At 47.9% G+C, this 27,360-nt stretch overlaps 1 protein-coding gene across 1 annotated transcript in view; it reads left to right on the forward strand.

Moving 5' to 3' along the window:
* The window catches only part of LOC123353542 (venom factor-like), a 61,699-nt gene extending 39,537 nt beyond the window's left edge, over nt 1-22,162 (forward strand). The window contains exons 27-41 of the mRNA XM_044994694.1: nt 645-804; nt 2,934-3,029; nt 4,789-4,939; nt 7,088-7,251; nt 8,668-8,826; nt 9,866-10,016; nt 12,249-12,300; nt 15,094-15,181; nt 15,680-15,769; nt 16,096-16,201; nt 18,527-18,616; nt 18,903-18,989; nt 20,596-20,679; nt 20,772-20,907; nt 21,837-22,162. Coding sequence (XP_044850629.1) covers nt 645-804; nt 2,934-3,029; nt 4,789-4,939; nt 7,088-7,251; nt 8,668-8,826; nt 9,866-10,016; nt 12,249-12,300; nt 15,094-15,181; nt 15,680-15,769; nt 16,096-16,201; nt 18,527-18,616; nt 18,903-18,989; nt 20,596-20,679; nt 20,772-20,907; nt 21,837-21,978 — 1,756 coding nt within the window. The 3' untranslated portion in view covers nt 21,979-22,162. The remainder of the gene's footprint in view (nt 1-644; nt 805-2,933; nt 3,030-4,788; nt 4,940-7,087; nt 7,252-8,667; nt 8,827-9,865; nt 10,017-12,248; nt 12,301-15,093; nt 15,182-15,679; nt 15,770-16,095; nt 16,202-18,526; nt 18,617-18,902; nt 18,990-20,595; nt 20,680-20,771; nt 20,908-21,836) is intronic.
* The last annotated feature ends 5,198 nt before the right edge of the window (nt 22,163-27,360 follow it).

Here is a 27,360-nt window from a genome sequence, read left to right on the forward strand (position 1 = left end):
CCCAAATCCCCGGCCCCGCCTTTTCCCTGCCTCCTCCCCAGAGTGTGCTGTGTTCCCGCTCCTCCCGCCTCCCTTCCACAGCTTGTTACACTGCGAAACAGCTGTTTCGCAGCAGTAAGCGCTGGGAGGAGAAGTGAGGATGCGGCACACTCAGGGGAGGAGGCGAAGTGGAAGCAGAGGTGAGCTGGAGCAGGGCGGGGAGCTTGGCTGCCGGTGGGTGAAGAGCACCCACCAATTTTTCCCCATGGGTGCTCTAGCTCCGGAGCACCCATGGAGTCAGCGCCTATGGTAAGACTTAGTTAGTGGTTGGATGGTGGAATGCCAGTGACAACCCAATTACTGCAGGAAGTTCTGTGGCATACAGATTTCTAAGCATTCGCGTGTCTCTAATCTCACCCCTCTCCCTCTTCCCCCCCCCCCCCCGCTTATTTGTGGGCAAGTAATTAAGTTACTGCAACTGATTTATTAGGTTGATCCACACAAAACCTGTCCCGACACCAATTATTGGTGAAGTTTTCATACACGTTTAACTCATCCCTCAGCACAGATGGTAACACATTGGCTCAAACATCTGTGTCAAGGAGAATTTCAGGAAGGCAGGAGCGACCTTCTGACCTGATTGATTCTGCATGTTAACCCCTCAGGCTGACGGCGTATGTAGCGAAGGTCTTTTCCCTGGCTAGCAAACTAGTGCCCATACAATCTGAAGTTATCTGCGGGGCTGTGAAATGGCTGATCCTAGAAAAGCAGAAACCCGATGGCATCTTTCAGGAAAATGCTCCTGTGATGTCTAAAAGTATGATGGTAAGTTTAACCTTAGTTCCCCTAATACCCCACAGACTGTCCCCATTCTATTCAGCCTAGCAGCGTGACACTCCCTAAATCAGCAGTTTGACTCACTAAGCCAGATCCTGAAGTCTTTACTCTTTCTCACTGGATCCTCACCCAGGCAAAACCTCTGTTGAAGTCAATGGAAATTTTATCTGAAGCAGAAGTGAGTAAAAGCTGAGTAAATATTTGGTTTGGCCCAGTGTTTGTGAAATTGCATCCCCCTGAGTAAGCATAGGTTATATTTGTAGCTATCGCTGGCATTTCTGAGCCTGCTTAAACAGGGACATAACATACTTCTGGGGGAATTCTGTGCCAAAAAATTAAAAATTCTGCGCACAATGTTTTAAAATTCTGTATATTTTATTTGTCAAAATAACACAATATAATCATGCCAGTTTAAATTATTTTGGTAATTTATTTCAAAATATCTGTCGGCAAGTACGTCTGTAACAATATAGACCCAAAAAAAAGATTCTGGCAATGTTTTTTGACACATAGATTCCTTACTAGGCATATTAATACAGGACTTTGAGTAGTTTGTTTAAATGACAATACAGAACTATATTTCTTGTACCTGTCAGAAGCACTGAAAAGGTTGGGGGAAGTCAGGCTGGAGGGCTGTTGGGTATGGATGAGAGAAACAAGGAACAGGTTTTTTGGGGGGCAGGGCAGGATTGCTAAGGAGCTGGGGAGCCTCCCCCATGTGGACCCTGGCTGACCCCAAGCCCTCTCCCATTCAGTCAAGCACATCTGCCCCTGTCCCCACACCTCCCATCCCCATGGGTTTCTGCAGCCCCCTCGCCCATCCCCATGAAGGATGTGGATAAATTGGAGAGAGTCCAGCGGAGGGCATCAAAAATGATTAGGGGGCTGGAGCACACGACTTATGAGGAGAGGCTGAGGGAACTGGGATTGTTTAGTCTGCAGAAGAGAAGAATGAGGGGGGATTTGATAGCTGCTTTCAACTACCTGAAAGGGGGTTCCAAAGAGGATGGATCTAGACTGTTCTCAGTGGTACCTGATGACAGAACAAGAAGCAATGGTCTCAAGTTGCAGTGGGGGAGGTTTAGGTTGGATATTAAGAAAAACTTTTTCATTAGAAAGGTGGTGAAGCACTGGAATGAGTTACTTAGAAAGGTGGTGGAATCTCCTTCCTTAGAGGTTTTTAAGGTCAGGCTTGACAAAGCCCTGGCTGGGATGATTTAGTTGGGGATTGGTCCTGCTCTGAGCAAGGGGTCGGACTAGATACCTCCTGAGGTCCCTTCCAACCCTGATATTATATGATTCTATGTGTCCCTGCAGCTTCCCTCCCCCATTCCCTCAACAATGTCAGCCCACTAGCTCCTGCCCCAGTCTGTCCCCCAGTGGCTATTCTGAACCCCAGCCTGTGGACCCCTCCACCAGCAGCCTGTGTGCCCCACTCTATCCTAACCTGGCTCCACAGGCAGGGTGCTGTGATTAACTTCTGCTCCTGGGGGAATTCTGCACCACTGGGCATGCACAGAACTTTTTTCCCCACAGAAAATACATTCTGCCCCAGAAACGCTGCAGTTCTGCCTTTTGCCCACCAGAGGCTGCTGTGGCACCCGAACAACCAACTGCATTCATGCTGCAGGCTGTTCTGGTGCCATAGTGGCCTCTAGTGAGCGAAAGGTGGAACTGCAGCGCTTCTTGGGCAGAAATGTATTTTCTGCCGGAAAAAAATTCTGCAGGACACATTAATTCTGCGTATCTGCAGTGGCACAGTATTCCCCCAGGAGTAATAACATTTGACACTGCCATGGAGGGAGCTACCAATTTCATGGGGCTGTAAGCTGGGCCATGGAGGATGTAGGAAGCAGATAGTGGTTATGTGGGGATAGGTAGATAGATCACTTCTTTTGGGGGCTGGCACGCTGTGACATTCCATTTGATGCATGGCCGTGACGGTGTGACGTCAGAACATTGCAATACTGTTATTGTAATTGGTGCCCAGATACTGTAGTGATGAGGGTATTAAAAATGCAGAGCAAAATCTCATCAATAGATTCGGTAACGTAGAGAGGTAGATAGATAATGTCATGAATTCTGTTCCTGAGGTTTGTTCTTTGTTTCCCCCTTAGGGAGGGTACCAGGGTGCTGAGCCTGAGGCATCACTAACGGCTTTCGTTCTTGTTGCATTGCTGGAGTCCAAAGACATTTGTAACAATCAGGTCCCTGTGAGTATGTCTGTCATGTATCTTCATTTATTCGCATTATTTGCCTTTCCAGATGTGGTCCGAGAACACGTGTTGGAAAGAGTTTGGCCTAAAGGAATGAATAGAGTTGCCAGATCTGAGTTCACATGTGAACTCAAATCTGCCAGATTCCACGTCCTCCAGAGATCTCAGCACAATCCTCCAGGAGCTTAGATTTATATTGTAATAATGGCAAATCCCTGCTCCAAAGATTCGTACAATCAAAATAAACCAGACAGAGCAAGGATGTATTATTACCCCCTTTTATTGATGGGGGGGAAGAGGCATGGAGAGACAACTGATGTGCCCAAGGCCATGCAGGAAATGGGTAGGAGAACCAGGAATTGAACCCAGGTTCAGGGGCGTCCAGTTGTATGGGCCTGTGGTGCCTGGGCTCCAGAAATATTCAGAGCCCAGGGGCCTGGCTCCACCAATGTTTGGGGATGGTTCTCTCCCCCATAGCATCCTCTGGCCCTGCCTGCTGGCCCCAGGCTATTTAAAAGGGCCCGGGCCGGGGGCTCATGGTGGCCACCGCCACCACCACCCACAACACAGTGGGACTAAGGCAGCTTTCTGCCCGCCCGCTCTGTGTCACTGCTGGAAGTAGCCGGTATGTCTCTGCGGCCCCTGGGGGAGGAAGGTGTTTCCCCTCCCTGAGCTGCTGCCAGAGGGGTGTGCGGGTCACTTTTGGGAGCCAACACCACCCAAGGTAAGCGCCAACCCCCTGACTCCCTCCTGCATCCTTCCATCCCCCTCCCAGAGCCCACACTCAAACTCCCTCCCAGAGCCTGATCCCTCACTCCTCCCACACAAAAACTCCCTCCCAGAGCCCACACCCCTTCCTACACCCCTATCCAGGCCAGAGCCCACACCCAGCACCCAAACTCCCTCCTAGAGTCCAACCCCCTCACCCTTCCTGTACCCAAACTCCCTCCCAGAACCCACACCCCCCTGCACCCCAAACTCTGCCCCAGCCCAGAGCCCAAACCCCGCACCCAAACTCCCTCCCAGAGCCTTAGGCAGGTGGGTAGGGGACGGGACTTGGACCCGTTCTGGGCACCACCAAAAATTATCCAACCCTGCCGCTAGAGCTCAGGTTGCCAGCCCAATGTCGTCCCCGCAAGACCATCCTCCTCCTCTGATTTCTTTTTTCCTTGTTATTGCCAGTAAGAAAGAGGAATGTTCAAATATGCCCATCCAGCTAGGCCAGCCTGGTCTCCGTTTCCAGTATTTGATAGAAGCACGTATTCAGAGGGAGTGGCTAGCTCGATGGCTTGTCAATGGGATATGGAGTCTTTCACTTCTAGAGACCTTGTTCCCCCCAAATTCAGACCTGCAGTGATGGAAAAATGTCATTGAGGTTTTTAGTTCTCCTTTGGGAAGTGAATTGTGGAAGGAGAGTGTATCTGCACAGTTCTTGACAGACAGGCCTCTAGATCACAAAACTCACGCTCCCGGTTGGCCCCCATGTTAGCCGTTTCACCAGGGGGACCAAGACCCAAGTGGACCACAGAGGATGCATTCCCCTCTCTAACCTCTAGGGGAGCCCCTCTAGGTCAAAGGTAAGGCACAGTGGTGGAAGGGTGTGTGTGGAGAGAATGAAATTCACCCACGATACAATTCAGCGAATTGTGGGTTTTTTTAAACTATGTAATGTAAAAATATATAAATTAATAGAATTTCAGCCTGATCAGTGGGTTTGGTTTCTTGATGTGTTTTGGGTTTTTTTTGACCTCTTCAGACTCTGAAGAATGGCATTAACAAAGCTGGGGAATACTTAGCCAGAGTGTATCCATCTCTGAGAAGACCTTACACGGTGGCTCTCACGTCCTATGCCTTAGCCCTGATGGGGGAACTGGACAGCGAGAAAGTGCTTATGAGCGCTTCAACAGGTAGATTATTGGCAGGTACTCAGTACCGGAAAGATGTGGCCAAGTTGGGAGGGTGCTCACGGGGGGAGTGATCAAAGGGCTAGCGAGATCTACAACAGCTGAGAGTTTGGTGTGTGTAAACGGGTCGACTCACCCCTGCGGCGCCTCCTACTGGTTGCTCTCCAAATTTAGCTCAGTCCAGCTCCGGAGCACCCTCTGCAGGCCGGTGATCCACCTGTTCTTCTGGCCCCCGTGTCCCTTCCTAGACCCGGTGCCCCTTTCTCTGGGGTGCTGCCCCCTGGCAATAACCCCTTTCTTACTCTGCCTGGGTTTCCCCTTCCTTGGGAACCCCCCACCCTACTATCCCCACTTCGCCTCAGTAGTGGTTACTGCCCAGTCTCTATTTAGCCCCCATTCGCTGGGGCAGACTGCAGTATCCAGTACTCATCATTGGCAAAGGGGGTTTGGACCTGCTGCCTTGGCCTAACCTTAAGTTGCCCTCTGCAACCTCCCAGTACCTTCTGCCCTCTGCTAGGCCGCAGCCTGGGGCTTTCCAGGCCAGAGCTCCCCAGCTCCTTAGCCTATCCTCAGCCCTGCTTCACCCTAGGTACCTTGTCTCATCTACCAAGCAGCCAGGCCCATCTCTCTCTATCACCAGTGAGAGACTGTCTGGGCTCCTGGCTTCCCTGCCTTTTATAAGGCCCTGCTCCTCAGTTTGGGGCGTGGCCCCCAGCTGCAGCCACTTCCCTAATCAGCTCAGCCCTGTCAGGCCACTTTTTAAACCCCTTAAAACCCCGGAGCAGGGGTCCACCCTGCTACAGTGTGGTTTCGTTTAACAGTGAGTATTGTCTAGTTGGCCTGATATTATTCTAATCTGTTTTACAGTGACATCCAACCCAGATCAGGGCCCCCTTTTGCTAGGCACCTGGCAAGAGACAGTCCCTATCCCATGATGCTTAAAGTCGAGTTCAAAGGCACCTATTCAAATTAATTAGGCCCAATGGGAGTGGGTTGCTTACTTCTTTCAGGCTGCTTTGAAAATCACAGTTTGCATAGACAAAGCAGACTGATGGGGAAGCTAAGACCCAGAGTGTCTACGCTGCCATAAAAGACCCGCAGCAGGCCTGGCTCAGCTGATTTGGGCTTGCAGGGCTTGGGGAATGGGGCTAGAAAACTGCAGCATGGCCACTCAAGCTTGGGCTCTGAGACCCTGCTGGGACTTCCCAGAGTGGGGGCGTCAGCTCAAACTCAAACAATTTTTCAATTTTATAGTCCCGCAGCCCGATCCCCAAGAGCTCAAGTCAGCTGACCCGGGCCAGCTGCAGCTGTGCCATGGGTCTTTTATCGCAGTAGATATGTACCCTATGCAACTTGTGTCACGGAATTGGGGGAGACAAGGCCCTGCATCCCCGGCATCCTGCGATTCACCGTGACTCTCAGCCAGCCAGTAAAACAGAAGGTTTATTTAGATGACAGGAACACGGTCCAAGACAGGTCTTGCAGGTACAGACAACAGCACCCCCTCAGTTAGGTCCATCTTGAGGGGGCCCCCGGGAGGCCAGAGCCCCATCTGGGCTCCCCTCCTTTTTCCCAGCCAGCTCCAAACTGAAACTCTCCAGCCCCTCTTCTCTGGCTTTTGTCTCTTTCCCGGGCCAGGACGTCACCTGATCTCTTTGTTCTCCAACACCTTCAGTTGGCATCTTTCCAGAGGGGCCCAGCCCATCAATTGCCAGGAGACAGGGTGTTGGCCATTCTCTGTGCAGACAGTATCACAGGGGCCTTCTTGGGCTTTGTAACAATCAAACACCCTGATCCCCTCACCTAGATACCTAAGAAATGCATAGGGCAAACTGAGGCACCCACACAGTATTCAGAGAAAACATTCCCAGTCCATCACAACTTGTCCAAAATAGCTTGTTGCAGAGCTGGGAACTGAGCCCCGATCCGAGTCCTAAGCCAGCGTCTTAACTGCAAGACCAGTTGTCCTTTCTGTAGCACTTAGATATTTTCTGTGAGAATATCTATGTAGCTATGGATTTGCATCCCACTGACCATTCTTCACATGGGTATGGTTCAAAAGGTGGTATTTTCCATTTGGAGCTGCTCAAAACGTGCTGTTCTGTGTCCTGGTGAAGATTATTCTAGTTCTCGTTCTTTTATCGCATTTAGAGGGAAATCGCTGGGAAGACTCGAACGCCGCCACCTTCAGCATTGAGGCCACCTCGTACGCTTTGCTGGCCTTGCTGCGCGCGAAGAAGTACGAATTGCTCAATCCCATTGTCAGATGGCTGACAGAGCAGAAATTCTATGAAGGGGGGTATGGATCTACCCAAGTGAGTATAATCTTTGGCAGGCATAACAATATGTTTTGTGGGAAGATCTCCCAATAGAAGGAATGGAAACCCCATCACTTGATCCACTGAGAGGGAGACTCCACCGTAGGGAACAATTGTGTGTTAGTCCAGGAGGTGGACATGATAACCTAATATAAATTCATCGTTTCCAAGGTCAGAAGGGACCGTTTTGAGCGTCCGTTCTGACCTCATGTATAACACAGACCATAGAGCTTCCCAGTCTAATTCCATTTTGAACTAGAACAGAGCTTTAAGAAAAACATCCAATCTCGATTTTAAAAATTGCCCGTGGTGGAGAATGCACCATGACTCTTCCCAAATTGTTCCAACGGTTAATGATCCTCGCTGTTATACATACTTCATATGTATCTTTTTATGTCTATAAATTGCCACTAATTTTATGCCCCATACAGTTGAGACATGGCTCCTATTAATCCTAGAATTATAAAAATATAGGGCAGAACGGGCCCTCATTAGGTCATCTAGTGCAGTGGCTCTCAACCTTTCCAGAATACTGTACCCCTTCCAGGAGTCTGATTTGTCTTGTGTACCCCCAAGTGACACCTCAACTTAAAAACTACTTGTTTACAAAACCAGACATAAAAATACAAATGTCACATACACTATCACTGAAAAATTGCTGAGTTTCTCATTTTTACCATATAATTATAAAATAAATCAATTGGATTATAAACATTGTACCTGCATTTCAGTGTATAGTATATAGAGCACTGTAAGCAGGTCATTGTATGAAATTTGAGTTTGTCCTGACTTCGCTAGTGCTTTTTATGTCGCCTGTTGTAAAACTAGGCAAATATCAAGATGAGTTGATGTAACCCCTGAAAGACCCCTGTGTACCCACAGGGTAACGTATATACCCCTGGTTGAGAACCACTGATCTAGTCCAATCCCCTGCACTGAGGTAGGACGAAGTATTACCTAAATCATCCCTGACAGGGTTTGTCTAACCTGTTCTTAAGAAACACCAGTGACAGAGATTCCACAACCTCCCTAGGTAATTTGTTCCAGTACTTAACTATCGTTACACTTAAAAAGTTTTCCTAATGTCTAACCTAAACATAAGGCCTATAGTGGCCTATAGTGGATGGATAACCATTTCCACATGAGCCTCTGCTACTGGGCTGGCTCATGTTTGTGTTAATGACTATATGTTCATCACTGCACAAAAATATACCTCCTGCTATCCTGTGTAACATCTAACGCTGAGAGTTAACTGTTGTATTTTCAGTTCCTATTCATTAAGCAGTCAGGGTTGGATTCTGATCTCATTCACAGGCCACTGGGGTAATTCAGGAGCAAAAGGGATGCAGGCCCTTGGTTCGTGGCAATAGGACAATAAGGTGTAACCCTCTTGTCTTTTTCCTGGTCTTCCAGGCGATCATAATGGTGTTCCAGGCTCTTGCGCAGTACCAGATAGACATCCCCCTACACAAGGAGCTGAATTTGGATATTTCTGTTCTTCTGCCTGAACGTGCCCACCCCCTCACTTACAGGATTCAGTATGAGAATGCTATGGTGCTCAGAACGGCGGAGGTACTGTTTTTTCCTGCTGCCACAATTCCTACTGTGTGCCCCTTCCTGACCATGCGCTAGGACGGCTGTGAGGGCAATCCAAGCGTCTGTGCTCTGGATGCCCAGGGTGCTTCATGCTCCTGCAGTCTGAAAGGAGTCCAGCCTCTGCCCAATCTCAGGGTCCTTAGGCACCACAGACGCTGACTTTTTTCTTTTTCCCAGTGGGTGCTCAGCCCCGCCCTTGCTCCATGTACATTTGCTCCAGTGAGAGTCATTATTTCTGAAAAGTGGAACAGCTTGAACTGGAGAGCTTGAGAAAGCCCTTTATGAGACTACCCCATAGCCCAGTGGCTAGGACACCCTTGTGCAATATGGGAGACCCCAGTGCAAAACCCTTCTCCACAGGCCGAGGGGAATTGAACAAGGGTCTCCGATATCCCAGGTGAGCCCCTGAGCACTGAGCTACAAGTCACAAGCAGAGCACTACCTCTTCCTGCTTCCCTTTTGTGAAATTACCCCTTAACAAAGGCTTCTTTCCACCCAAAATGGATTTTTTTTTTTGATTTGCCAACATTTTTTGTAATTTTCAGATTTGGTTTGGGTTGAACCTAATTTTTTTTGCCAATTTTTTTGGACCTGTCAGCAAACCAAAAGATCAGTTTATTCATCCAGCTCCATAATTATTTGACCAGCTCTGGGCATTACCATCAGATGGGTGTTTACTGTCCTGCAAGAGATGAGTTGGGAGGTCTCCGTTCACTGATGGCGAATCCCCATCACTCTTGTTGACAGGCTCAGCAGAGAAGCTAACGGCTGAAGGGGTGAATGAGAGTGAACTCCCTTCCGTAATAAGACTTAGCATTTATATACTGCTTTATAAGAACAAATGTAAGCACATTAAGGGGCAGTAGGCGTGTATGAAGCTCGCCCTGCACCTGTTTGGCATATAGAGAACATCAGAAATCTTGCAGGCTATCAGTCTGGCATGTTTCATTGGCACTGGCCTATTTAAAATTAAGAAATGTAAGAGTCATCCAATCTGACTGTGGATTCTTTACAGACTAAGCTGAATCAAGACTTCGTTGTGAAAGCGAGAGGCACTGGACGAGGAACCTTGACCGTGGTAACGGTTTACAATGCAAAGATACCAGAGGATACATCTCAGTGTAAGAACTTTGACTTGAAGGTGTCTGTCAGGGAAGCCCAGAATGGTAAGTTACCTTCTGACTGGTTAAGTTTGCTATCGCTACCCAAACACCTACACAAGTATTTAACTTTACACACATGAGAAGTCCCATTGAAGTCAAAGAAGCATAAAATCAAATATGTGCATAAATGTTTCCAGAATTGCAGCCTAAATTAAGACCAGGAGAACAGGATGCACAGAGTGGAAGGACCAGAATAGAAATATTAGTATTAGAGCAGGACCTAGAGGCTTCAACTGAGATCAAGGACATATTGTGCCAGACACTGTACATACAAATGGTAAGAGACAGTCCCTGCACCAAAGAGCTTCCAATCTAACCAGCCAAAGGGCGGATTCCTATTCCCTTTACACAGGGGGAATAGAGCATTTCAGTTACTTTCCCATGGAGTTTGGGTCAAAGCCATGAACTGTTAACCACCGGACCAGTGCAGAGTTGGGTGGGGTGTAAAGTAATAGTGAGGTCAAGGCAGCTAGATTAGCAAATGCAGCAATGTTTCCTAGTGGACAGAGCACTGGCCTGGTACTCAGGATATCCGGGTTCTGTTCCCTTTTTGCCACTGGCCTGCTGGGTGACCTTGGACAACTCCCCAGCTGTAAAATGGGGATAATGACACTGTAAAATGAAAATGGAAAATACTATAGAGCTAGGTATTATTATTAAGTCTTTTTTCTTTTGCTATTAGTTATCGCTAGGCACTACATGTTCCGACACAGCTGCAGGACAAGCTGCAGGACAAGCATGCTGTCATCATGACACCTGTGCTCAGCAGGGTTAGAACATCTCATTATCCCACAATACAATATGGATGAAAAGTCCGGCATGGGACTCGCTCCCTCTAAATGAGAGATGAGTCTGAACCAAGTTTAGAACTGGGTCCACCTTTCTCCCAAGGGTTGGGTGCTCAGCTCTAGGGCTCAGTTCAGCTTGCTATAGATATAAGGGTCTCAAGTTTGGGAGCATTTATGTCGCCTCATAGGTAGAGTCATCACACTTGTCAGTGGGCTCGGACTTACAGCCATCAGCGCTGAAAATGGGACCTGTTGCTTCTTTAGCTAATAACTTGGCTGACTCAACTGGCTGCTGTTCTTGATTTGAGCCACTAGATGGAGACATGAGCACACACTGAGGCTTTGTCAGTGGTTCGCAAACTTTTGTACTGGGTGACCCCTTTCACATAGCAAGCCCCTGAGTGCGACCCCCCCCCCCAATTAAAAACACTTTTTATCTGTTTAACACCATTATAAATGCTGGATGCAAAGCAGGGTTTGGGGTGGAGGCTGGCAGCTCGCGACCCCCCATGTAATAAAATTATGAGCCCCCCCTCCCCCAACGAGGGGTCCTGACCGCGTTTGAGAACCCCTGGGCCATGTGCACACTACAGGCCCGGGGTGCTCGCATACCCACACAAGCGCGCATCTAGCTAGCATGAGTATAAATAGTGATGTCTCTGCTGTGCCATGGGTAAGGCAACAGAGGCACGGCTTAGCTGAGTACTGATTGCAGCGACACTACTGTTTATACTCTTGATGAGAGCTAGCATGAGCCGGAGAATCACACCCCTAGCACATAGTGTAGATGTGGCCTATGCCAGAGCCAGGATTTTGTCTTGGCCTGTTGGAGAGCTCAGGGCCAGCGAGGAGTTTTGGGTCAAGTTCTGAACTTTCCAAAGTTCAAGGGAGTTCAGATCCAAGCTTCTGATTCAGGCTTCTCTCTCCTGATAACACAAAACCACATGTCTGTGGGAGAGGCTTTTTCACTATTGCCAAACTCAAGCATTCAAAACCCATTAGTCATGTCCCCAAAAAACAATGACATCCGCTTAAAATCATGAGATTTTTAAAATAATACATTTGGGGTTTGTTTTCTTTGCCTTCTGGTTTCTTTCAGTTGCTCCCACTTCACACTTTAAAGCTTTTCTCCACAAGCTCAAGGTCTAGAAAAGGACTTTTATGCTAAGTGAAAGCTGAGATTCTCATGTGATCTTTTGTTTCCAGGAGCTGGGGCTGGGAGAAGAACAACAAAAATTGTAAGACTTATCACAAGAGTTGGCATGGCTGCTTTTTAGCCTGTGTGTCAGGCATCCTTCAGGGTGGCTGGTTCCTTTCGCAGGTTTTTCACCCCAGTTCTAGGATCTATTCGATTAAAGTGCTGAGTTTCCAAGTTTTGGGGCTTTCTACAAAACAAAAATGAAACTTACACCAAAAAATATTTTTTCCTCTTTTGAAACATTTATAGCTAGGAAGCCGGAAGGAGCCCTGCGTTCAGTCTTCATCAGAATCTGCACCAGGTGACAACACTGACCTTTAATGATAATGTTGAAGTTGAAGCTAGACAAAGTCAAATTTACAAATAAGGTGTAAATTTTTAACCGCCAGGGTAACTAACCATCGGAACAATTTACCAAGGAATGTGACAGATTCTCCATCATGGGCAATTTTTAAAATCAAAACGGGGAGGTTTTCTGGAAGATATGTGCTAGCTCAAACAGGAATTATTCTGGGGCAGGTCTATGGCCTGTGTTATACAGGAGGTCAGAGCAGATGATCACAATGGTTCCTTCTGGCCTTAGAAACTATGAATATTGCTACACAGGGCACACTTCCATAGAATAAGGATCAGTGTTACTGAATAACTATTACGAGCCCCAGTTCTTATCTAGCCCGTGTCATTAGGAGATATCAAAGTGCTTTATAAAGGAAAACAGTATCATGACCCCGATTTTACAGATGGGGAAACTGAGGCACAGAGCAGTGATGTGACTTGCCTAACCTCACCCAGGAGGCTTGGGACAGAGCTGGGAATAGAAGCTAGGTCTCCTGAGTTCCACTCCAGTGCTCTATGCACTAGACCACACTGCAGCACAGCTGGATTTGTTGCTGGTCTGCATGGGAGGATCCTGGCCCAGCATGCACTGGTCTGGTATAAATCCTGCGATGGCTTCCTCAAGGAAAGTCTCTGGTTGCAGGGCCAGTGCAACCATGTAGGCGACCTAGGCAGTCGCCTAGGGTGCTGGGATTTGGGGGGCACCATTTTCTTCGGCAGCAACTGCGGCGGCCAGATCTTCGGCCGCCCTTGTCACCACCCGCATTTAGGCGGAGGGAGCTAGGGCAGGGGAGTGCAGGGAGGGCCATCTGCAGCAAGTAAGGTGGGGGGGCGGCACGCTGGGGAACTCCCCGCCCCAGCTCACCTCTGCCCCGCCTCCTCCCCGAGCACACCGTGGCTGCTTCACTTCTCCCGCCTCCCAGGCTTGCGGCGCCTAAGCTGATTGGGGGAAGGTGGGACAGGGATACATGGGGATTGAGGGAGTGGGTGTCTGAGTGGGGATGGAGAGGACATATGTGGACAGAGGGTTCAAGGACCCATGAGGGTGCCTCCTCCCTGAGCATGCCGTGGCTGCTTCACTTCTCCTGCCTCCCAGGCTTGCGGCGCCTAAGCTGATTGGTGCCGCAAACCTGGGAGGTGGGAGAAGTGAAGCAGCAATGGCATTCTCAGGGAGGAGGCGGGGCAGGGGTGAGCTGCTTCACTTCTCCCGCCTCCCAGGCTTGCGGCGCCAATCAGCTTAGGCGCTGCAAGCCTGGGAGGCGGGAGAAGTGAAGCAGCGACGGTGTACTCGGGGTGCTTGTGCTCGTGCACGGAGCAGGGGTGAGCTGGGGCAGGGGTTGCCTCAGGACAGAGGGTGGGGGGTGGAGAGCTGCCGCAATGGGGGCGCCTCAGGGTGGAGGGGGGGAGCTGCCGCGAGGAGGGAGCGCCTTAGGGTGGGGGCGTGAAGGGGGACAAGTTGGGGGAAGTTTCGCCTAGGGCGCGAAACATCCTTGCACCGGCCCTGTCTGGTTGGCATGCTTTGAATACCTAGGTCAGGAATAGAGAAGAGGCTAGGCCCTGCTGCGATGAGAGCCATAGAAGTACCTTATGTACGTTTCCACAAAGCTACCTCACTGTCCCTCTAACCTTGTCTTTAAATGCTCCTTTGCCTTAATGCCCACAAAAAAAATCGACAGTGCTTAGGCAGTGGGTGAGCTGAGGCCAGTGCCCATCATGCTGGCCAATATTGTCTCACTGTTTCTTTGGGCTCTCCCATCGGTCTGTATCCACCTGTTATATCTGGCCTTATCCTTAGACTGTAAGACCTTTGGGGCAGGGAACGCCTTTTGGGTCTATGTTTTTACAATGATTGGGGTTCTAGGCACTACAATAATTAAGGATACCTAGAGAGAGAGGGACAGATAAATAGACTTTATAGCTAATTCCCAGCATTGTCATGGAACCGTTCTGGCTAGAAACTTCCAAGCAACTAGTTCCTCCTCTTATTCCAGGCTATTTCAACAAATGAGAACTTTCGTTGAATTTCTGTCCAAATGGCCAGTTCCACAAGCAAAGCAGCACATTTTGTTCCAGTGCCTGTTGATTTTCAGGCACGACATGTTTGAAAAGGATGCATTTTCCACTCAAATAAGGAAGGAAGGCCCATATTTGAGTGTAAAAATGCTACATGTTGCATTGTTTTCTTTCCCATGCAAATCGACTTGGGTTTTATTGAATTTTGAAAATTTGAATCAAATTGCAAAGAATATTCGGTTTTGGTGTTTTTAATTTTTCACTGTCCCTCATTGCACCTGGAGCATCTAAGCAAGGAAAAAGACCCAGATCTACAAAAGTATTTAAATGGCCTAATAATGCAGATAGGTGCCTAGTGGGGAATTAAGTGAGATAAGTGACTAACTCCCATGGACGTTCAGTGGGAGTTAGGCACCTAACCTGCTGATCTGCTTTGGTAAAACGCTTTAGGTGCTGAAATACCTTAGTAAATCTGGCTCTAAATGCCTCAGACAGATGTGCTTTACCGCTTAATACCATACTGTGTTGGTGGGAGCTTCAGAAATGTATGGATACTGTGGGGAGAGATGGAGGGGTGTACGTGGGGATAGAGAGAGAGAGATGGGTGTATATGGGAATGGATGCTCATGGGCTATAGATTTTCCTAGAGGACAGCAGAAAAAATATTAAGAACTGGCAAGTCAATATCAAAATGGGTTTCTCGGTGTTATATTTTGATGCAAGGGCATTTTCTTTTCCCTGCTAGGTACCTCGGTGCAGTCGATGCCACAATGTCAATCCTCGATGTCTCCATGCTCACGGGCTTCTCGCCAGATGTGGAGGATCTGACCAGAGTATGTCGAAATCACCCGAGCTATTCAGTAGAACAGGAAGGCTCAGGCTAAGCAGAGCTTAAAGCTCCAGCTGGGGGAGGTTCTTCCCACTGTCTGAGATGCGGAAGCTACACGAGGAGGTTAGAGGCTGGATGGCATCAGGCCATGGAGCCTTTCAGTTGTAGGAGAGCAGGTCTCCTCTGGTCAGCAATGGAAACTCATTGCCATCAGGCAGTATTGTGTTGCCTATGTGAAACAGGCCCCCATGCATACAGAAATCATGATCGTCAGTAAGGACTGTACCTGGGACCCTTAGCCCTATCCTCTTGCACATGACCTAAAGCAGTAACTCAGCTCGAAATAGGGTCGGGCATTATACAGGCCTGCCACTAGAGGGAGATATGATCACATCCATATTGTAGGGCTTAGTAGTGGGGATTAACTCATTTTGGTGCAGCTTCAGGATTTTGCGTCCCTGCCTTACCGTGATGCCTTTTGTGTTTCCTTCGTTGTGTTTAGCTTTCCAGAGGGGTTGACAGATACATTTCCAAGTATGAAATTGACCGCTCTCCTTCGGACAGAAGCACCCTCATCATCTACTTGGACAAGGTAAGACTTTACAAGGGCGTTCTCTGATCTTGTGTTAAATTCAGGAACTACTGTTGCAGGCTCACATTTTAGCCAGTTTGCACACCCAGGTGTCCCCAGAGACACCCAGGTATAACTGATGGCAGAATCGCCTGCAGGATAAATTGTGCACAGGACCTATGGTCTTTAATGGGAGATGCACCAGCTAACACCAACGACTGAATCTGATCCCCCGTGTATTACTCTTTCTCCTTCAACCTTTCTCTCTTTCATGCCTTTTTGTCTCCTCTGCTATTTCTTCCTTTCCAAAGACCTAAGCATTCCTTTTCTGTTCTTTCCCCACCTAGGTTTCACATACGGAGGAGGAATGCCTGCAGTTTAAAGCTCACCAATTTTTTGAAGTTGGTCTCATTCAGCCGGGGTCTGTCAAAGTCTATGAGTATTACTCTTTAGGTAACAGTGGGCTGTATCTTTTCTCATCCCTGGGGTCACGTCCAATATGTCCCTTTCCCCCAGACACTCAGAAGAGTTTTCTCTGTTACCATGGCAGTAAACATGCTTATGGGAATACAGAAATGGATCAGGTGCATGAATAAGGAAAGCACAGGTAGTCACACTAGCTAGAATGAAAGTGACAAGAGTTCTCATTCTTCATGCATCAAAGCATGAGCTGATCACCAGTCGGGAGCAGTAAATAACAGGCAAGCCGTGTGGCACCGTAAGGTGCATTTCATGCCTTCCTATGTAGTATCTGGCCTTGGTCTCTGTCTAAGAGAGGATACAAGAATCTAATACAGCTGATTCAGGAAATTCATATCCAGATCCAAACTTCCACAAAGCTTGGGCTGCTCAGAAGCTGAAAGCAATAAATCTTTGGAATGTGCTACCACAGGAAATCTTTTGATGTCATCATGGAATTAAAAACACAAGGTGAGGGAGATATTGTATTTTATTTGACCAACTTCTGCCGGTGAGAGAGACAAGCTTTTGAGACACAGAGCTCTTCTTCAAGTCTGGGAAAGGTACTCCGAGCGTCACAGCTAAAGGCAAGGTGGAACTGTCAGAGTCTACCCTCACTTGAAACTGGGCGGTTTCAAAGTGAGGACCCGCATGTCTTCCCCCACCCCAAAATCCTAGGGTAGGTCTCCCTTTTGCTGCCACCACCTCGGTCAATTACGTGGGCCGGGACACCCCTGTTTCCCCCGTCTCCCTTCAAAGACACTCCCTGGGAACACAGATCAACTCACAGAGGAGGAACCTTACCCCTCCCCTCTCTTCCCTCTCTCCAGCCTGCTCCGGAGAGAGAGATACCTTGATTCAAACTCCTTGAATCTCTCCACACAGGGAAGCAGCCCACTTCCCCTCTCTCTCTCTCTCCTAGCCACTTTGGAGAGAGATACACCAAGTCAAATCCTTGACTCAACACAAAGAGGGACTCACTTCCCCCCTCCCCTTCCCTAGTCCTGGAAAGAGATACCTGATTCAAACTGCTTGAATCAAACCCAGGAGGAACTGTCTCTTCCCCCCTCCCCTTCCCCTGAATTTCCACAAGAGAAGGAATTAACCAAGTCCAAAGAAAAGAAAATAATTTATTAAGAGAACAAAAAGAAAATGCAGAATCTCTATGAGCCCAAGCTGGACACTCATAGGGGATAACCTTATCAATCTCTGGAGAGAATTCCCCCTCCCCCCTTTCTCAGTAAAAGCAATAACAGCAAACAGGAATAAAGCATTTCCTTTAGCAAACACACAATTGCAAATATAGAAATCAAATCATAAGACTAATTCGCCTTTCTAATTAATACTCACTATTAATTAGTAGAAACTACTCCAGGAGAACTTGGAGACATGACTGTCCTCTCTTAGATCCAAAAAGAGAACCCGAGACAAACAAAGAAAACACAGACAAAAGCTTCCCTCCACAGAGATTTGAAAAAATCTTATCTCTGATTGGTCCTCTGGTCAGGTGGTCATCAGGTACTGCATGTTAACCCTTTACAGGTAAAAGAGACCTTAACCCTTAACTATCTGTTTATGACAGGAACAGATTGGTTAGCATAAGTAGTTTAACATTTAGTCTGGCCTTAAAAGCTCTCAATCTATGAAAAGAAGATACAAGATTTGATTCAGGGTCATCTCTAGATAAAATGGCCAGTTGGTCTCCTCTGCTAGGGCACAGCACCGCCTCGGTCTCCCCAAGAGACTCAAGACATTAAAATCTCTCTCACTGCTTGAGTTGGTTCCAGATCTTAGTCGTGACTCTCACTTTGCTCAGTCAATGCTCTGGCAATGACCTCAGTGAGACTTTGGTTTGAGTAAGGACTTCAGGGTTGTCCCCTAAGAGCTCCAATTTGTTAATGGGTGTTAATCTGCATGAAGGGTAACGCTTCCCATCAGGAGCGGCGGAAGCTTCCTGAAAGTGGGCTGACCACCGGTGCCCAAACTGTAGCCCTGGCACCTGAAGCCCCAAGCCTGTGCCGCATCTTCTCCCCAAGCCCTGCTCCTGCACCGCGTCGTCCCCCAAAGACCCTGCGCCTCCCTCCCTCCTTTCTGCCCCTCCTCCCTGTTGCTCACCCTTACGGCTGGTAAAAAGTGATGGGGCCATCTCTGGATGTCTTTCTAAACAACAGCGCCTGGCTCAGTCACAAGATATGGGCTTGATGCGGGTATGGCGGGTGAAATTCTACAGTCTCTGTGATGCAAGGGGTCAGGCGAGATCCCAATGGTGCCTTGAGTCCTTAAAATCTGCTAACCTGTGATTCTCTGCTCATTCTGTAGTTGACCAATGCACTACGTTCTACCACCTGCCTAAAGAGAGCGGCTTTCTCAATAAGATCTGTCATGGGGACATTTGTCGGTGTGCAGAGGGTAAGGAGGGTCCTGTTCCTGCTTACACCAGGGCAGGCTAGGATACAGGTTCTTGGAGCCTATAATAACACACCCTAGCTCTCCTATAGTGCTTTTAATGTTTAGATGTTTCAGAATTTGGGGAGGGGAAGTTCATAAACAATTTGGCGAATTTGACACGAATTCGCACAACGTTTCAGTATCGTTGATTCTGCCTTTTGTGCTGAATGAATTGCGGTTGAAAAAATTCACCCAGGTCTACTTGAATGTCTTCCCTGGTGACTCCCTCCTTCCTCCTCCCCCGCAGAAAACTGCTTCCTGCAGCACAAGATGACGGGTCCCATCAACCTGAACAAACGAATTGAGTTGGCATGTGAACCTGGAGTTGATTATGGTAAACCTGCTCTTTGGATCTGCAAAGTCTTACATTTTGAGAGTAGAAACACGGTCCAGACTTACAGCTGGATCTGAGGTTGAACTAAGGGTAGGTTTTGGATTTATCAGTACAAAAGACTCGTGAGATTTTGGGTCCCCAAAATAGCAGAAATCTCACAAAATCAGCAGTTTTCACGATATCTCACCTGCTTTACCAACAAGATCCAGAAAATAGACCTCTTCTGATATGGAACCCAACCCAGAGCCCAAACCAGAGGGTCTAAGAATTCAAATCCAACCTCTTGCACAGAAATATTCAGATTGAGATCTGATGCTCTAGCCTGCAATTCTCCATTTTGACCCAAATAGAAGGCTTACAGTATCAATCTGGAGTCTCCACTGGCCACCCTGGCCACTCACTCTGTGAACCCCAGTTTAGGTGCAGCTCTTGAAGTTATAAATGCAAAGTAATGCACATTGGAAAACGTAATCCCAACTATACATACACAATGATGGGGTCTAAGTTAGCTGTTACCACTCCACCCCTGCCCTGCCCCTGCCCCTGACCCACCCGTCCCCATTCCAAACCCTTCCCCAAAGTCCCCACCCCAACTCCGCCCCCTCCCTGCCCCTATTGGACTCCTTCCCGAAATCCCTGCCCCAGCCCCACCTCTTCCCCGAGCGTGCCACATTCCCCCTCTACCCCCCTCCCTCCCAGCGCTTGCTGCCACAAAACAACTGTTTTGCGGAGGGAAGCACTGGGAGCTAGGGGGAAAAGCGGGGACGTAGCGGGATCAGGGGAGGAGGCAGAGGTGAGCCGGGGCGGGGCAGGGAGCTGCTGGTAGGTGCAGAGCACCCATCAATTTTTCCCCCTGGGTGCCCCAGCCCTGGAGCACCCACGGAATTGGCACCTATGATAGAGGTCTATAAAATCATGACTGATGTGGAGAAAATAAATAAGGAAATGTTTATTTACTCCTTCTCATAACACAAGAACTAGAGGTCACCAAATGAAATGAATAGGCAGCAGGTTTAAAACAAACAAAAGGAAGTATTTTTTCATACAATGCACAGTCAACCTGTGGAACTCCTTGCCAGAGGATGTTGTGAAGGCCAAGACTATAACAGGGTTCAAAAAAGAACTAGATAAGTTCATGGAGGATAGGCCCATCAGTGGCTATTAGGCAGGATGGGCAGGGATAGTGTCCCTAGCCTCTGTTTGCCAGAAGTTGGGAATGGGCGACAGAATGTGGATCACTGGATGATTATCAGTTCTGTTCATTCCCTCTGGGGCACCTGGCAATGGCCACTGTCAGTAGACAGGATACTGGGCTAGATGGCCCTTGGTCTGACCCCGTATGGCTGTCCTTATGACAAGCTGCCAAAACGTCCTCTGACGAAACTGTCTGTCTACCACGTATGTCACTATTATCAGCACCAGATCAAAAGAATGATGTGAAACTCCTAATCCAAGCCCTGGAGGAATCTTAGAACAAATGGAAAGGATCAAGGTCTACTACTCTGTTTGCTTAATTCTCTCTGCCTCTCCGTGAGTTGACCACACACCAGTTTTCCTACAGAAAACTGCTACAGTCTTTAACCAGTGTCACTTTCTTCCCCCTCAGTGTATAAAGCCAGGCTTGTGGGAACTGAAGAATCGAACAATCATGACACCTACAAGATGAACATTTTGCGAGTCATTAAAGCAGGTAAGAGCTCCCCCTTCCGAACACTAATAAACAAGCTCCACTGGCTCCCCTACCTAGAACATCTAAATGACCATCTTTCTTCTCTTCCTCAGGGACTGATGAAAATCCACTAGGAAAAACCCGCCCATTCATCAGCCACGTGAAGTGCAGGGAGTCTCTGAGGCTGGAGCCTAACAACAACTACTTGATCTGGGGACTCAGCAGTGACTTGTGGGACTTGAAAACTGAGTAAGTAGCCTACCCTCCAAGCGTCTTCAGGTCTGCGCTGTCGGGCTGGAGATTGCAGGTGCAGTTTCGCCCAGCTCTGAAGGCAGTGCAGAAGTAAGGGTGGCCATACCATGACCCTGCCCCCCACCACAATACCCAGATTTCACAATGAAGACCAGATTTCACGGTCTGTGACTCATTTTTCATGGCCATGAATGTGTAAGGGCCCTACCTATTAGCAATGTTGGGTCAGATTCTTGGGGGGACTTGTTAGAATCTGACATGATGGGACAATAGCCAGGGACACCCCCTGATGATAGAAAGTGTCCAGAGGAGAAGGGCCTCTTTAGGATGTGTGACCTGAAACAGTTGCCCTTTTGCCTAGTTTATCCAATATCTTCAACTGAGCTTCCTTATTGAGTTGTTCTCCAGGGTAGCCCAGGGTCCTCCAAGCCTATAACCAGGGAGTTCCAAAATGGGGCCTTCCTCTTTAACAAGGAGGGTGCTGCCTCTTCAGAGACTTCCATCCTAATAGATGTGTGGCCGAATGCAGAGCATTGCATGCTGGGAACTGTAGTCTCTGGCTAGACTCCACCTCCATATTAGAGATAAACATGGATGCAGTCAGTTCAATTCTTACGCAAGTCAGATGAGGTCCTCAGACTCCGGCCAATGCTACATCAGAATCCTGGATGAGTGGACGATGGCATGGGTTGACCCTGGGACCTCTGGAACTTTAAAGCAGGAGCCTCTACTGCCTGAGCTAAAAGACCCATCTTCATCAGCCAAGGCTGCAACAGACTCATCAGCCTCTGATGTGGCTCAGCCTGCCCCAGCGTGGGTGTGAGCTGCGCCAACAGGGCAAAGCCTGGCCAGCCTCGAGGAGCCACGCAGGCAGATTACTCAGTAAATCCTGAGATCAAAGGCACAAACCTTCTTCTCCATTCCAGGATCACCTACATCATTAGCAAGGACACCTGGATCGAGAAGTGGCCAAATGAAGGAGACTGCCAGGAGGAGGAATTCCAGAGGCTGTGCGAGGAATTCGAAGAGTTCTCCCAAGCCATGACCATGGTCGGCTGCCCGACTTAAACGCAGAACCAGCACTCACGCCGAGAGTCCAGATGGGAGGGTCTGAGCTCAGCTGCACCATCACGCAAGGCTGAGACACCTTCATTCCGACATTCCTATGGTGTAATATCCCCTCGCCTGCTTGTGCTTCCTCTTCCGCCCCCTTACCAATCATTTCCATAGTTATAAAATGCCTGACTTCTTACACAGATCTCTTGTGGTGGATTTTTACAAATATCACATCATCTAATGCCACGATACAGCTCATGTGGCTAATTATGAGGGCCATGGGTACATTCGATTAAGTTAATGTGTAAATACCTTCATGGGGAGGAAACACCAGGTACTAAAAGGCTCGTTAATCATCTTATATTTTTTATTTATTTATTTTGTATCAGCATAGCTTGGCCCTACCCAGCCTTGGGGTTGGGAAAAGAAGCTGGTGATGATTACTGGAGCACCTAGGGGGCCTCATCAGAGACCAGGACCCCACTGTGCCAGGCTCTGTACAATCACAGAGCAAAAAGACTGTCCCCGAGGGCCTTACACTCAAAGAATAAAACAAGAGAGAACAGATGGATATAGACAGATCAGGGAGTGCAAGGAAACAGGTATTGGTCAACAGGTGATGGGTGGTGGTCTCTGCACACTAGCAGCCAAACTGTTGTTGAGTTTTTTTGAGGAGAGATTTGAAGGGGGAGAATGAGACAGATTTGCAGATATTTGTGGGGGGCAGCGCTGGCACCATGGGCCGATCAGAGGCAAGCAGTGACCGCTCTGTAATGAATGAGAGGGGACAGGTTGGGTGGCAAAACCTAGCAGCAAAAGGTATAACAAGAACCGAAGGCTGGAAGTTAAAGCCGGATCAATTCAAATTAGAAATAAGGAACCAGTTTTTAACAGTGAGGACAATTAACCACAAGAAAAAACTCCCAAAAGAAGCAATGGATTGTCCGCCTCTTGACGTCTTCAAATCAAGACTGGATATACTTTAGTCCAGCACAGGTTCTTGGGCTCAATACAGGGGTAAGTGAGTGAAATTCTCCGGCCGGTGTTATACAGGAGGTGAGGCTAGATGATCTAATGGTCCCTGTTGGCCTAAAACTCTGTGAATCAGGTTCAAGGGTAGAGTAAAAGTCCAGAGTAAAGTAGTGAGGAATTTGATGTGTGCAGTTTGTCATGTACACCTTGTACATGGTAGGTTGCAGGACTGTGACTAGTAGGTTGGGCTTCTGTGCCAGATATGGACTGACAGAAGAGCTTCTTTCTCAGAGAGAGACTCCAGATGTGTTCGCTTATACCGTCCTTTAATGCACTGCCAGGAACAGCTGTTAAAAAAAAAAAAGGCCACGTCTACACTACCCGCTGGATCGTAGTAGTAATCGATCTATCGGGGATCAATTTATCACATCTAGTGTAGACGTGATAAATCAATCCCCGATCGCTCTGCCATCGACTCTGGAACTCCAGCTCCGCGAGCGGCAGAAGCAGAGTCGACGGGGGAGCGGCGGCCATCGATCCCGCGCCGCGAGGATGTGAAATAAGTCATTTTAAATCGATCTAAGATACATCAGCTTCAGCTACGCTATTTTCATAGCTGAAATTGCGTATCTTAGATCGATTTCCCCCCCCCCCCCCGCCAGTGTAGACCAGTGTCATAGGTTTATTCCCCACTTGGAACTTTAGCGTCCACAAGATGGGGACCTGCATGGGCTCCTCTAAACTTAAATCCTAGTTTAGATCTGGTAATGCTGCCACCAGCTAGAAATTCCAGTGTCTAGCACACTCCCTGTTCCCCCAAAACTTTCCCGGGGAACACCGATCCAAACTCCTTGGGTCTTAACACAAAGGGAAATAGCCCATTCCCCCACCTCCCCCTCCCTTAGCCATCGGGAGAGATCACCTTGATTCAAACTCCTTGAATCAAAACAAAGAGGGATTCACCTTCCCCCCTCCTCTTCCCCTGAGGTTCCAAACAAGGGAAGAAATCAACCAGGTTCTTAAAAGGAAAGATTTTATTAAAAGAAAGAAAGAAAGTAACACTCTCTCTGTAACACCAGGATGAAAAATATTACAGGGTCTAGCTTATAAACCTAGAGGGACTCCCCTCCCCCCTTTCTCAGAATAATCAAAAGTAACAGCAAACAGAAATAAAGATATTTCTCCAGCAAACACACATTTGCAAATACAGAAATTAATCACAAAACTAATCCGCCTTGCTAATACGCACTATACTGAATAGAAGGAAATATTTCAGGAAGCTTGGAGAGCCTGGATGTACGTCTGGCCTCTCTTAATCCCAAGAGAGAACAACCCCCCAAACAAAGAACACAAACAAAGACTTCCCTCCACAGAGATCTGAAATTATCTTGTCCCTTGATTGGTCCTCTGGTCAGGTGTCCGTCAGGTTCACTGAGCTTGTTAACCCTTTACAGGTAAAAGAGACATTAACCCTTAACTATCTGTTTATGACAACCAGCCCTTAGGAGCTTAAGTAATGTATGTTGCACAGTATAATCCAGTTTAATAGACGATTACTTCTCCCCCTTGGTTTTACATTCCTACCATTTACAGGATCATGCATGAGTGGCGCGTAATGTGGGAGGCTAAGCCTCACCAAACCTCGCACTGCTGGAGGGGGGGTGGGGCAGTGGCGGATTTGGGGCCCCCATAAAAATCTCCCCCTGCCATGGCATCAGGGCTGGCAGGCACAGAGCTTTTTCCGGTCTCCAGGCCGCAGTGGGGGTATGGGAAAGGAGCAAGTGGGGGACGGGGCCTCGGTGGGGAACAGGTGGAGTTGGGGTGGAATGGGGGTGGGGCCACAGGGGAAGGAGTGGAATGGGTGGGGCCGTGGGCGGAAGAGGGGTGGGGCTCCAGGCTCGGAGCTCCAGCCGGGGCCGAGAGCTCCGCTGCAGTCCCAGCCAAGGCCATGGGGTGAGGGGCTGGGGCCATGGGGGGACAGAGAGCAGGGGCCTGGCCTCAGTCGGAAGAGGAGGGCAGCGGGCTAGCCTCCCCAAGGGGAAGCTTTACCCGCTGCCAATGCGATCACGCCATCTTTAAAGTTCAGTCTGGCTCACTCTCTTGAGTGTCTCTGAATCATACTGGTCTTCTAATTACACGACCCAAACATGTCACAACTTGGCCATCTGGCTGTCCCACTGTCTCTGGTTGGTTTGGAATCTGTGAGTTGTCGTCATCTTGGACTGCATCCACCCTCTGTAGAGTTGGCTCTGTTGATTTTTCTTTAGATGTCAAAGGTTTCTGTTGAACTTCTCCACTATTGGTCTCGACCACATGTGATCTGGGTGATGACTTCTTTTTCTTCATGGTAGCTGGAGTTCTCCATCCTTTTTCTCCAGGCAGTTTGTCACAAAAACACACTCGCAGGTCCCTAACTTAGTGACATATGTCAGGCCACTTTGGAGACTGATTATTTCCCAGAGCCAGAACTGTAGTTCTGAGTTGTCATCCCATCAGGAGTTGTACAGGACTATATCTGGTAGCTGCTGTTAGTGTTGATCTGTAGCTCAGAAAAACAAGGAATGGATTTTTCCTGCTGTAGGATTTTCTTCGCTGTCTGTACAGCTCTCTCAGCCTCTCCATTTGTTTGTGGATAATGTGGGCTGCTGGTAATATGATCAAAATCATATTTCGTTTGGAATGATTTAAAGTCTGCTGTGGTGAATTGTGGTCCGTTGTCCATCACTAGTGGTCCTGGAATACCAAAATGAACAAAAGTGCACTTCAGTTTCTCAATAACACTGCCATATGTTATGTCTTTCAAGTACATTACTTTGAGATGCCTGGAAAAATAGCCAACTAAGACCAGATACTGATGTCCTCTGAATTTACATAAATCTGCAACTAGTCTCTTCCAGGGTCTGTGTAGTGGAGATGTTTGGACATGAGATGGTTCAGCAGTGTCTCTTGAGGTTATTTGTACAGGAGCTCCTTTCAAAATCTCAATATCACCAAATTCTCTGTCATGTTCTTGCACCTTTCTCACTCGGCCCATCATGGCTGACATGCTGCATCTGAGAAGGTTGTTGGTCTTTGATCTTTTGACCACATGCAAGTGTCTTTGTAAGTTGTTTTTGTGGTGCACTGGTCCATGCTGTTCTAAATACACTTTCATGTCTGTGATAGGTGATTTCAGCTCTGGGAGCGGTTGTATGGGATGATTGTAAGGCCCTTCTGAGACGACGGTCACATCTGCTCCTGAATATTCAGTTTCACTGTCCAGGCTGGCCCTGTTTCATCACACATGATACATCCCAGAACAATGGCTCTTGATTGTCTGCAATCGTAGTCAGCTCCCTGACTGCCCTAGTACAGCAAACATCTGCAAAAATGTCCATATTTTTGCATTTATTTTATGTGTCACTGTTAGCTGGACACACGTCTTGAGCTATGAAATTTTTCACATCTTGTGCATTTGGTCTGAAATGCTTTGTAGTTAGCCTCAGAGCCTCAGGGCTTTTTATGGTGTTTTGTGTTTACAGCATCTAAGCTAGTTTCAGGTGTTTCAGTTTGCTCCTGCCTTTTATTCTGCTGTTTGACTAGTTCAGACTGCTTTGCTATCTGTATCGCTGTGGGTAGATTTGTCTGTCTTTAACGGCAGATGCTGTGAAAGGTTCTTTTCTGCTAACCCAATAACCAGCCTGTCTTTGATATTTTCAGGTTTTGCCATCCCAAAATCAGTTTTCAACCAATGCATGCAAAGCTCTTAGAAAAGCTTCAACATGCTCTCTTAGTTCCTGAATTCTCTAGTGAAAACATGTTCTTTCATAAACCACATTTCTTTGAGGTATAAATGATGCATCAAACAGAGCCAAGACCCTTTCATAGTCATCCTGTGACTGTCTTCAGTAAAGGTAAAAGATTTAAAGATGTGGTCTCCTGCTTCCCCATAGCATCAATGAAAGATGATAACTGGATATCTTCACTTTCCTTATGAAATTTTGTAGCAATGTAACATCTTGTAAAATGTTGCTTCCAGTCTGTCCATTCCCAAGGTCTATCAAAGCTGAAGTTCTCTGGGGCACTGAAGATCTTGCAACCTTTGGTGCTTTGTTCCTTCTGTTTGCAAACTTCATTGCTGTTTTCCTTCCATTTCTGCTCTCCTGTGGCACCAGTTAGGATACTTTTACTTCTGACACCATGTCATGTCGTGCTTGTACACGGTAGGTTGCGGGACAGATTGTTGTACAGCATGGACTGGCTACAGAGCTTCCTTCCCAGAGAGATACACCAGATGTGTTCACTATAAAATCCTTTAATACACCGCCAGGAAATGTTGTGACCTTAAGTGTATTACTTATGGCTCCACCTAGTGTCTGAACAGTATAGTACAGCTTAACATTTAATAAGCTAGGTATGACTCAACAGTGTAAACAGTCTTGC

The sequence above is a fragment of the Mauremys mutica genome, chromosome 20 (genome assembly GCF_020497125.1).
Source record: "Mauremys mutica isolate MM-2020 ecotype Southern chromosome 20, ASM2049712v1, whole genome shotgun sequence".
NCBI lineage: Eukaryota > Metazoa > Chordata > Testudines > Geoemydidae > Mauremys > Mauremys mutica.